The sequence below is a fragment of the Montipora capricornis genome, chromosome 9 (genome assembly GCF_036669925.1).
Source record: "Montipora capricornis isolate CH-2021 chromosome 9, ASM3666992v2, whole genome shotgun sequence".
NCBI classification, from domain to species: Eukaryota; Metazoa; Cnidaria; class Anthozoa; order Scleractinia; family Acroporidae; genus Montipora; species Montipora capricornis.
Window position 1 is genome coordinate 3,865,136 of NC_090891.1, and position 12,500 is coordinate 3,877,635.

The window sequence follows — 12,500 nt, forward strand, 5'->3', positions numbered from 1 at the left end:
TGACATGATAAACATCCAAATATCTTAAAAGGTAAATACGGAGTACCACTTTAAAAGGCGGCATTCGGTAAGCACGGTTGTGCTAAACGTGTTAATGCCAAACGTTTTCAAAATTATGAAGTATAAATTTTCCGCATTTTTGAGTTAAGAATATGAACGTTATAAGTTGTCAAACGGGTAATTTTTACTTCCGTCCAAAAACGTAAAACCGCCATTTCTCCGCCAATATTTAATCTTTTTGAATAATTTCTTTTTTACATTACATATCCCATTTCGATCACTACTTTAACCAAAAAAATCCAAATTTGAAGAAAATTGCCGATCTCAAGGTATACGGTAACCCTAATAACAAGGCCGATTATAAACTTTCTGCTAAGTTTCCTGGACATTGGACAAATGCTTTCCTTCAAATAAAAATATGCGTAATAATTAGGTTGGTCAAGCCTTAATACACTTGAGGAAGAATTGTGTCTTCCAAGAGCGAAATTACAACTTAAAAAGGACAATTTTACACTAATAGTAACAGTAATGTCATGTTGGAAGATTATATTTTTCAGGAAAAAGAAACTGAGTAGAGACTTCTAAAATGAATTTCACCTCGGTGAAAAACCTGTTTTTCACTAAGCGCTTCGCGCTTTACATTGTAGTATTCTTTTTTGTCTTAACTCATCAGTAAATTCATCTAATTCACCTCAGAACGTAAAGAAAAAAATGTCCAGGAATTGCATCAGAAATATGAAACTTGCGAAATTTTTCGCTAAAGCCGAAGGAAATGATTTTACCCTTTTATGAAGTAAAAGAGACAGCGTGCGCCCTGCAAGTCAATTTAAAAATCGGTCCCTGAATGAAAACTCTTTGTAAAATGTTATTTATGCAAGCAATAGCCCACTTTCGATATATTTAATTCTGTCCTAAACAAAAGGCATCACCTCGAGGCTCTGGGGAATAAATGTAAGGATTTGTATGAGGTTATTCCCCAGAGCCTCGAGATGGTGCCTTTTGTTTAGGACTGAATTTTCATATATCGAAAGTGGGCTATTAGAACGTTTTGAACACAAAACAGATTTTTCGTTCGTCTTGATAGTTAACAAGTTTCAATTTGCCAATAATTTCAGACGAAGGTTTCCAACAATTCATGGATGAAATAGTGAAGTGTGTTCTTTGCAATGAAAGTCTCGATGGCGAGGGCGAGGGCAGCTACTCAAAATCATCGCCACCAAAAAAAATCGGATCGAGAGATCACAGATTATAAAGCGACCAGGCTCCACACGGTCAAGTCAGAAATAGTGTTGCTGCTTCGCTAAGGCTTCGCAGCAATAATGGATATTAACGGCAAGACAGACGTAGTAACTTTCAGAACCACGGCAACGGCAATCTTACAGGAGTTTCACGAGCACCAAGATGACGTAGATATCAACGAAGAACAAATGAACATCATCAAAACCGCAGCCAAGCTGATTAAAAACGACCTCAAATCAATCGCGACATCAAGTGACAGCTACCCTACCATATCCCGCCTCATTTTCAACGTTTTTGGAGGTTCTTACCTCGGAGAAAAATAACGCAATGAAGGTAGCATCTATATATCGGACAGGCCATGGTTCAAGCTGCGCGGCCACGGGTAGTTGTCGCACCTCTACAGATCGGGCTTGCAGTTTAGTTGCACCACAGTTTTGCCTGGAGCTTCCTTATTGACACTTTGCATCACCACGGATGTTGTTCACCCTCTTTTAATGGCGAGTTTGTTCAGTACGCAGCCGACAATGTTGACCACAACACTAGGACTCTCGACTGGCATAACACCCTCCACGGTATGGGCACGATTGCAGTCGTAACACCTGGCACAAAGCACGGTCATAACGTCACGCAACGCAAGGTTACTCTCAAAGAAATCTCAGCAACTGGAAGGGTAGCAATACATTCATGCGGGCCCCGACAGGTGAACGTGGAGATCAAATATAAAGACTTGGTTCTTGTGCGAGCGGAAGACCCCACTGCTAACCTCGACATTCTGTGGAAGATGTCTCTATTGTTTGGCAACCCACGCCCATCTTGGAGTGGCATGACGCAACCTAGGAAGACACCAGGCCAAGTCTTCTGTTATGTTCCTTCCTATGATCGATATGAGTCCAAGTAATGTTACGTGTGTCTCTTTCATCTTGCACTTTGTTTCCGAGCATGCTAAGCAACACAGTATTGAAAATCCCACCGTCACGTTTGATCAGCCGCTGTGGGTAAAGGCCTTTAACTTAATACAGACGGAACCAGCTAAAAGTGATTTGCGCAAAGTTATTGTGCGTCTACGAGCCTGTCACGCGGAGATGAGCTTTCTCGGAAGCATTGGCCATCTGATGGCGGGGTATGGTTTACGAGAAGTGTTAGAACTGATATATGCATCTGATTCTGTAGACCATATAATGGCCGGAAAAGCTATTTCTCGTGCAGTGCGTGCGCACCTCATTGTCGACGCTGCTTTGAATGTACTGCTGTATTCGGAAGCTCTGAAAGTACCTGTACCTCATCTTCATCAGACAGGTATGATGTTATTATGTACTAGTTATAATCATTTAGTTATGTCTATAAGATTTCTGGTCTTATTTTAATTTTATTGATTTTTTTATTACTTTTGTATCATAGTTTCACTGGATACAACAAATAGCGACGAGAACCTGGAAAACGCGGCAATAGTATATAAAGACGCTGAGACTGAACAGAGAGAGACTGTCTTTTTTAAAAGTAATTAATGATATGATACTCTTATTCATACCACTCAAAGTAGACAACAATTACATCAGTTTCTTTTACATTTTGTCATTTAAGAAAATCAGTCTGCAGTCACGCCTGAATTAGCGATCGGCCCGATTTCAAAGCCTACGCGTCTAGCTACAGGTAAAGCTCGTAATGTTCGGCAAAATGAGATCTCACTGCTGGCTACGCAAACTCTAAATAGACTTTAATAATTCACTAATTTAAATATATTTTGTGGAAAGTTCTTTCACGATGAAGGCCCTAAAATCATTGTTCTGAAGAATAGGTTCTTAGTTTTGGCGAAGTGACTCGAATTATACCAATGAAAAGCGCTAAACGGCAACTTCCGGTTGACAGCCTCGTTTTCATGACATAGGCAAATGGAACTTACCCATGCTTTGATCTTTGGGGATTTTTAGTATGTTCATGCATAGGATGTTTCCAACTGGTCAAGGATGGGTCCGACCACATAATCCGTGGACTAGAAATTAGGCAAGTTCAGAGAGCTATAATTATTCTATCAATTGCAAGGACGGGCCGCAAGCCGTTTCTCTCCGCAATGACATTATGTATGTGTCATATCTTGTTAATTATTATTTTACGAGCCCCAGAAGAATCATGGGTAAATTGTGACCATGTGCTTAGTCTGTGTTGGTTTTCCGCCATATTGACCGATGTTATTAAATGTTGAGTCTTAAGACAGGACTATTCCTCTCCTTTTGACGCCCCTACACAACGGTATGGTACTTACTTTCCAGCTGCGTTTTTTTTATTGAAAAAGACCGCCACACTTTTTCATAAATAGAGTTTGAAGTTGATCGGTGTTCGCTATCAGTCTCGCTGGTACCGTCATATAATGAAAGTCCCCTTTGTGTATTCAAAAGACATGAAGTGACTGGCTTTCGTTTTCGTTTTGCACAGGCTTCGTTAGTTCTTGATAAATTGATCTTCAAAGTTGAGTCAAATTGAAGCCTCGATATAGGGCGCCAGAGCGGTGAACCAAGGATACCCTAATAATTTAAATGATCCGATCAAGCGGATTGTGGTTTTAGTATAAGCACACGAAAGTCTTGCAACACAAGAAACGAGCGAAATCTATTTTTCAAACCAGATCGACCGGACCGCTTTTACGGAGACAGCCTCTCAAGCACGCGGCGTTTTTGTGCCGCAAGCGGCAGCCGGCAGTGAACTTATCGCATGGCAGGACAGTACATTCAACTCTCTCACAGATTTTGGAACTAATTTTCCCCAATGGAGACACGATACTAAGCAATACGAATGTGGTTCTAAAGCGAACACATCTCACTTCCAGGGGCACCCAACGTCAATTTTCGGAAAATATCTGTTCGGAAGACGATTTGAGATCTAGAATTTCGGAACATTTGTTGTAAAATGTCTTGCGTGCCTGCCTCTCCTAGGATTTTCGAACATCTGAAAAATGGTAAAATTGCCCATTTTAAACGGATTTTTACCCTAAAAAGGTCACCTAGAATTTACGGGAGCCTTTTTTCTGGCTGAAATTTTCGAAAAGGCAAGTTTTGATCCCTATAATTTTCGGATCACTAGACTTTCAGCTAGGAAGTCCGAACAGATGAAAAATTTTTAGGGGATAAAAATATGCCTATATCTACCTTTTAAATACTAAAATACGTTTAACAATGCTATGTTTAAGTGGTTTTGAACAATATTCTCGTTGGGTGCCCATGCACTTCCGGTTGCCCTGTCTCAAAAAGCTCCCCATTTTACACTACAATTACACAAATTCAACCTTGTGATGTCGCTGTCTGCATTTTTCCTCATTATCATGCTTCATAGATAGTATTGTTCACTCACATGTAACGAATCGTTCACAAACGAATGGAGTCCGAGAATAAGTTTTGGACACAGACATTACGTCATGGCATCATAGCAAGAATACAAGTTAAGCCTCTGCACATGATCTATCGGAAATAACTTGAAGGGAAAGAGAAACTATTCAATCCAAATAATACTTGAATTAACCAAGAAGATAAGTGGTTGTGAAGCCACCTTGGTTTGCGTGCTGTAAAATTAAGAAATTTTGCGATATTAAGTAAGTGATTTCTTATCGCTCTTCAAATCAGTGGCTGTTTTATCTTCGAATGTCCCGTTTTGTTTTCGACTATATCACATCCACACGAATTTTCCAAATATAGATAAATTTTGCCTAGGCTGACGTCTTTTAGACTTCCGCTATTCAATTCAAGTCACGCCTTACGAATTCTGAAATCGTTAGGTCACTGATGAACACAAAGATGAGTTCTTTCAGCCTCCGCCATTTTTGAACGATTGCCACGAATCATACAGGATGACTTTAACGAGACTATCATTGTGTGTTCTTATTTCGATGGTTTTGGAACTGTATGGCCAGAGCGTGCGTAAGTTAATCCTGTTGTTTGGTTTCGTAAGTTAATCATTGTATGTCAACGTAGAATTTGTTCGATTGGCTTGTCTGAAATTCACAACAATTTCTGACGTTGTGGTCCACGCAAACTGCCTGTCATAAATCACTTCGCTAAACCTTATTATTTTATCATTTGTTCTAGTTCCGAGAATTAAGTTATACGATCGTGCTGCTAGACAATTTTGAAAGCTTGCATACTTCAAGAGAGTAATTTCATTCGAGCTGTGAATCACGATCACCAGAAAGATGATTCGGTCTCCTTTCACACTTTTGAAACTTCTTTTAACCTTTTTACGCGCTATGAAATGCTTAAACTGCGTTTATTTTCCTGATATGTGTGGATAGTGTTGAAAATCGAGAAGGAACTGTTAATAATAGATAACGTTGCGTGACTTTGCGTTCTTTGGCATATGCAAAGTATCACGTGTCACGCAAACGAAATCGGTTCGAAAACGGAAAATGGTTTCTTCCGTGATATATTAGTACCACGCCATTTTACACAGTGGATTTGAGTCAATTTAAGCTTTCTTTGTGAAAATGTTCCATATTCAATTAGTATTGGTTCCCGTAGACTATTTTCAAGTCCACCATTTTATATCCGTTTGCGAAACAGATATACCCATACGAGTTTAGAAGTCAAGACACGATTCATGTCCGTATGCCCAGTTAGCTCGAGTCGCGTGCTGAAGTAGACTTGTCGCCCGACTAGTCATCTGCGCATCTTTTCAATGAACACGAGTTTCCCCAATTTTCAGAGCATCTTGGTTTCAAGCGCTGCAAAGTTACTCCTCTATTGCTCGGTTTTTGCTGTCTGTTTTTATTTCCTAATTGGAAGTTAAGAAAACTCATGGTAGTGTGGGCTATTGAAGCTCTTTTTTCGGTTCATGGCGCAGAATTAGAAGACTGGAATTCAGCATTCATTTTAAAGATTATTTACTGGAAGAATTAACTTTGTCAATCAGCGCTCCCGTAATAAATATTACTCTTTTTTTTCTCTTTTCTTTTCCTTTATTGCTAAGAAATTTTCGTTCGACCGGTCGCATTTAGCAGTAGGAGTTAACTCGTTTACGTGAACAGCTGAACACGTTATTCGGAATCATTCCACCCTCCTTTTTACGTACACGAACAACACTACTCGAGAAAGGTGACTTAGATTTCCTGATGAACCTTCGGTTAAGCAGATTTTCAATGTAGACCTTCACTTCTGGAAATAAACTTCGTGGTATTGCAAGAAACTGAAGAAAGCTCTCCTCGACTGGCTAAGTATCAGTAAGCGTGATATCTGTAACTCTGGAATACACACAATGTCACCGTAACCCGATCTTCGCAAATGCATCTGCTTCTTCAATTAACAACTGTCTAGCCTGATGAAATTGTTTTTCAGTCAGTCCACTCCTGTCCACTTCTGGGGCACATACTTCACCAACCATATTCTCACTTGCTTTCAACTCTCGGTCCTCCTTTCACGGGTTCTCCTGTTTGTTCATTGTCTCCGCCGAATCACTAAGTTTCACTTTAACGGATTGCGATCATTGCAGCGATCGATCAGCAAAAAATGTAGCTTTCATCAGCTTGTTTGTGTTAAATTCCCACGGCGCCGTGCTAAAAAAAATTGCCCAGTAATAGAAAAGATGAGCTCTTCTGAATTAAATGAAACATTAAAAAATCGCAACTTAATTTTCACGTATGTCGAAATCTTTTAGTCATCGAGTGTAAGTGTACATTCTGCAACACTACTTTAATTTAGGTGATTGGTAAACATGTAGATTATATCGGCTAGTCTGAGTCTGTTGATTTCACTGATAGCCTCTTTCTTCTCTTGTAATTTATTCATGCAATTTTTCGCTCCAATTTCCTTTTAAAAAATTACATCTGTATGAAAAATAGAGAAGCGGAGGCCGCCTTTGTGTTTATAGGTGAGAGGGAAAACAAAGCTGAAGAGCCTTTTCAAATCCTCTTGTCACCAAACAACCGCAACGGAAAATAAATGGGTGAAACACCAAAATAAACAAGTCTGTTGGAAGGGTGCTGTCATACGCTCAGAGTACACGCTTTAACTTGCTGTGAAAAAGAAGTTGAGCTTCATGTCAGCCTCGAAGCCAATGTTTCTTGATTCCCATTAATTCTCTTCAATCTTTCTGGGTTTAGTATTTTACTGGTAGCTACATGTCTTCTCAGGGGGCTATTTACCGAAGACATCTACCATGGTACTGTAATGATTTACGGTACCAAAACAATATCGTGTAGTATTAGAGCAACATATTACGTCCTGGAAAACAAAACGTAGCTCAGTTGACAGTTATGGAATAAAGCACTTTTTCAAGTTATTGCACTACCACACGTACACAATGCGTACCTATTTTTCACAGTAGCCTCCCTGAAGTATCTCAGCTGATATTGAGAGACTTCAGAAGCGCCCAATGCGAATTGTCTTTCCGGATTGCGCTTACCAAGATGCGCTTTCGCTAACGGGGCCGGTCCGCTTGTGCGAGCGCCGGGAGATTTTAACCAATAAGCTCTTTCAGTCCGTTTTAAGTGATCCGGCCCACAATGATAACCACATCACTTTTGTCGCGCATATATGTTCTTTTGAAATTTGCTCGTCGTAGCGAGGCTAGAAAGGCTTATTAGCATTAAAACAAAATAATCTTTTAGTTGGCCGCCATTATGAAAGAAAATAAAATGTGTATGTCCAAATGCTAATTTAGATAATTGAGGTACAAGGTAGAACTGTTTAAGAATAGACATCTGCAACTAAAAAATAATAAACGGTCTGTAAAAGAGACTCAAAAACATTTAAAATCATTATGAAATCTAGGGAGTGATTGAACTGACTGGGCATTAAAATTAATATTCTTAATGTAAGTGTCTGTCTTAACAATGCGGAAGAATGTCTTGAAGTTGTTTCCTGTGTAATGGGTGTATACATTGTTCCATAGGATGGTTCCTCTGTTTCCAACTGAGTTTTTCAGAAAATAGGAATTAAATCGTGGGACGGTAATCCTGTTACAGTTTCTAAGATTGTAGTTGGTAAAAGGCCTGTTCACTAAATAAGATAATGTAGTAGTTGCTTCTTCGCTAACAATTTTGTAAAACAGTTTGATTAAACGGAGTTTGTACATATAGTCTATAGTGTCCCAGTTGTGTGTTGATAGACATCAGAAGAGGGCAAGTCCTTGGGTAGCTTGTATATCACCCTTGCCACCCTTTGGTGGAGCATTTCAAGTGAGTTTAGTGAGGGGATAAGTTATTTTCCGAACACCAGTTGTATAATTCTAATAGAGCATGGTTCAAAAGAGTAACAGCATCATCAACAGTATCTCCACTACATTACAGGGTTACAAATTATACAACGACTAAAACTACATTATTCTAAAATTACTCTAAATAATCAGTAAATACAACTATAATATTAAATGACAAAATAAAACCTGCTTTACATGGGTGCCGTGTGTAAACATTGTAGATTTAACTTGATGAAAGGAGACGCTCGCAGCCAGCCCGGATCGCTCTTCGGGAATCAGCCTGCCGCAACTCGACTGGTAAACTATTCCAAATAACTGCTCCAGAATAACTGAAGCTATTTTTTACATAGTTTGGGTGTGGCTGTGGGAAAGCTAGTTTGTCCTCTGTGTCCCTTAAGGAGTAATTAGAGACACTAATACGGTCAACAAACTTGGAACTAAGGTAATCGGGAGTAAGCCCATTAAGCGACTTTAAAATCATCACAGCCATATGGATTGTTCGTTGAGAATCAAGTTTTATCCATCCAAGTTTTTGGATAAGGTTATCAGCGTTGGCATCGTAGTTCAACTAAGTGAGTATACGCGCAGCGTGATTTTAAAGTTTTTGAAGTTTACTGGCTAGGGTTTTGCCGTAATATCCCCAAACAGAATAGGCCATTTTCGATATATTAAATATTCAGCTTGAAAGTGAGGCAGTGAGGACAAAGACAATAGAAACACGTGGGAATTAATGTGAAAAATATTTACATATCATCCACTTTCCTTTGTCTTTGTCCTCACTGACTCGCTATCAAGCTGAATTTTAATATATCGAAAAAGGCCTATTGCAGTAATCAAAGTGAGGCTGTATTAACGACATGAAGAGTGATCGGAGAATCTCATGTGGAACGAAAAACCTCATTCTCTCAACCCCTCCAATACCAGACCCGATTTTCTTACATGAATTCTCAACATGATCATTCCAGGATAAAGTCTGATAAATATGAACACTTAGAGATTTCGTAGAAGTAACTTGAGTTATAGGTGCACCGTCAGTCATAAGTGACGGAGGGTTGTGAAACGAGCTTAGCCTTTGCCTCGATCCGATCAACAGAAAGTCAGTCTTAGATGCGTTAAGAGTAAGCTTGTAAGCAGTTAGCCATTTTTCAACTCTAGCAAGATCCTCATTTAAAACAGTGTTAATATTTTGGATGTTATTACTAGCAAAGGTTATGTGTGTATCATCAGCATACATTCAAGGTTCAGAATTTGATAGACAGTTAGGTAAGTCGTTGATATACGTTATAAAAAAGAGTGGACCCAGAATTGTACCTTGAGGTATACCACAAGTAAGGAAACGGTCCCAAGAGAGAGAACCATTTATAAAAAAATCATTTGCGGCAGCCCAAGTATGATCTAAACCAATCGTATGAAGTGCCATGGACACCATATTTCAATAGTGCAATAGCAAGGTCACCGATCTTTGAAACGTTCATTTCATGTCCATTACACCGTTCAAATATAAGTAATTTCATTTATTCTAACAGTCCTTACTATGGTGCTCCGCTGATGCGCTTGAGCTCCGCTGGCAATTTTCCTTGGCGGAAAATAATAAATAATAATAATAATAATCTTTATTATCTCGTGATAAAAGAACATATCTTAAGTTACAAATATATCAAATTTAAGAAATTACAGCTATAGCTATCTTAATAAAAATGACATCAATAATCTAGCAACCTAAATAATATATTTAAAAATTAGTCTATTTACATATGAGTTCTTCAACCTTTCAGTATTAACTGCTGGGCGCTTTACAGATGTTTTCCTTAAGTTATAATTTGTTTCCTTTTCTTTCGGTAATATGCAGAAAATAGGACAAGGACTAATAGAGCGTGACGTATATAAATTCAAGTCCGATTCTTCTAAAATGCTGCGAATGTCTATTTTAACCGATATATATTTTCTTTTAAAACTTATGTCTAAAAATGATTGTATAGCAGTGAGATCAGAGTCAGGCGCCCCATATACAGACAGGCCATACGTGAAATTCGGTAAAACTACTGTGTTAAAAAACCGGTCCACCCCTTCCTGACACATCCCTTCTTTTCTTAGCGATCTTAAAATAAAAAGGCACTTATTGGCCTTCAATAGTTTCGATTTAACGTGAAGGTTGTATTTACAATTACTTTGAAAAGTAACGCCCAAGAGTAGTAATTCATTACATTGTTGAATGTTGTGAATTTGGGCGATATTGTCATTGTAATTACTCTTGCGAAAGACCAGCTCCTTACACTTTACGGGATTACATACCATTTTATTATTATTTGTCCATGTTAAAAACTCGTCCACTAGACCTGTGTGGCATAAGCCGTTACTCCAGATAGGAACAATAATGCTGAAATCATCGGCATATTTGAAAAGAGCAGGTTGGTTACCTAATACAAGCTCTAAATCGTTTATAAAGATGTTAAATAAATATGGGCCACTAACACTTCCTTGTGTTGTCCCTCTATTAATCTTTTTCCACTGACCCTCAAAGCCATTGTAAACAACTCGTTGTTGACGATTATCGAGAAAGCTAAGGTACCAATTAATAATGTCGGGATCTAATGGTAATCGCTTAAGCTTATTGGTTAGCATTTCATGGTTAACACAATCGAACGCCTTAATGAAGTCCATTGCGAACAGGCGAACAGCTTTACAGTTCGGTTTGTCAAGATAACTATAAACAGCGTGCTGCATGCTCACAAGAGCATCTGTGCAGCTGCTGCCAGTCCTGTAGGCGAACTGAGTAGAGCTTAGATGTTGCTCTACAGTGTCCCGCGCATGGATGTTATAGACGGACCTCTCAAAACCGCGCGCTAATTCCTGTGTATTCATTTTTATCCTTGGGGACATCTACTTTAGGGAGTGGGGTCACGTGAGCTCTCTTCCACGATGAAGGCCAGGTACTAGACTTCAAGGACAGGTTCCAAATTTTATATATTATAGGGGCGAAAATTTCTGCATGATTTTTCCAAATCCAATATGGTATCATATCTGGTCCGGTCGCCGTTTTCTTTAAATACTGTAGGCACATCCATACATGTCTTTCTGATATCTCCGGTGCCTGGATTTCTTCACAAACCTCCGCCGGCGTAGGCTCTTTGTAATCTGGGTCCCAGCAGAGATCAGCAAAATAATCATTGAGTTCTTGTAGAGATTGTGTATCTAAAGAAACCTTTGCAGAAGAATGACAACGCTGTGATAGATTATCCACTTGCCTCCACCATTCCTTGGATCCGACGGGCGCGTTGAGTAGATTCCGTCTGTTCTTACAAATTAAGCAATTGATCTTTGAGTTAATTTCCTGCAAGAGACCCATCTGAGTTGAGCCGATTTTTGTTTTCCTCCTGATCAAAGATTTCACCAACGGCGTCATCCAAGATGGATCACGTGACGATACGAGTGGCAGCGTTGCATTTGGCAAACCGGCGTTTTTCTGGTGTGAAATCATATTAGTGACGAGCAACGGGATAAAGAGCAGGAAAGAGCACGAGAGTAGAGGCGACGAAATTTGAGAAATTTAAGCGAAGAAAGCCTCGAGAGAAGCCCACAGACGGATTTTTCGCGCATTGCTAAGGAAGTGAAATGTTACTTCCGGTGACTGACGTCATCATATCATGAGCTGGCCAGAAAACCCACTCACAAGCACAAATAACCGCACAAACTATTGTTTGCATCGAAGGGTTTTCCTCGCCCTTCCTCGCGCTCGTTTTCAGATAAACGAACTGACTTTCGGTTGAGAAAAAAGGTAAATTTCCGGCGGTCTTTGAATTCGAAGTAATAAGTTCTTACTAAAACATTTAGTTATAAAAACGAGCGATAAAAAATAAGAACGACGTTTCGACCGCTCCACGGTCTTGAAAATGACCGTGGAGCGGTCGAAACGTCGTTTTTTTATCGCTCGTTTTTATAACTAAAGGTCTTTGAATTGAATTAATTTTTTTTTTTTCGTTTTACCCCCAAATACAAAATATAGCTAAGCATTGATTTTTTTTTTTTGTCAAATCATCTTTTTTGAAAATATTATAGTTATTTCAGTATCGTTTATCGCTTTAAAA

At 39.1% G+C, this 12,500-nt stretch overlaps 1 protein-coding gene across 1 annotated transcript in view; it reads left to right on the forward strand.

Moving 5' to 3' along the window:
* Window positions 1–4,696: 4,696 nt before the first annotated feature.
* Window positions 4,697–12,500, forward strand: part of LOC138015893 (uncharacterized) — a 27,884-nt gene continuing 20,080 nt past the window's right edge. Inside the window, exons 1-2 of the mRNA XM_068863026.1 lie at window positions 4,697–4,819; window positions 5,003–5,144. Of these exons, the coding sequence (XP_068719127.1) occupies window positions 5,075–5,144 (70 nt within the window). The 5' untranslated portion in view covers window positions 4,697–4,819; window positions 5,003–5,074. The remainder of the gene's footprint in view (window positions 4,820–5,002; window positions 5,145–12,500) is intronic.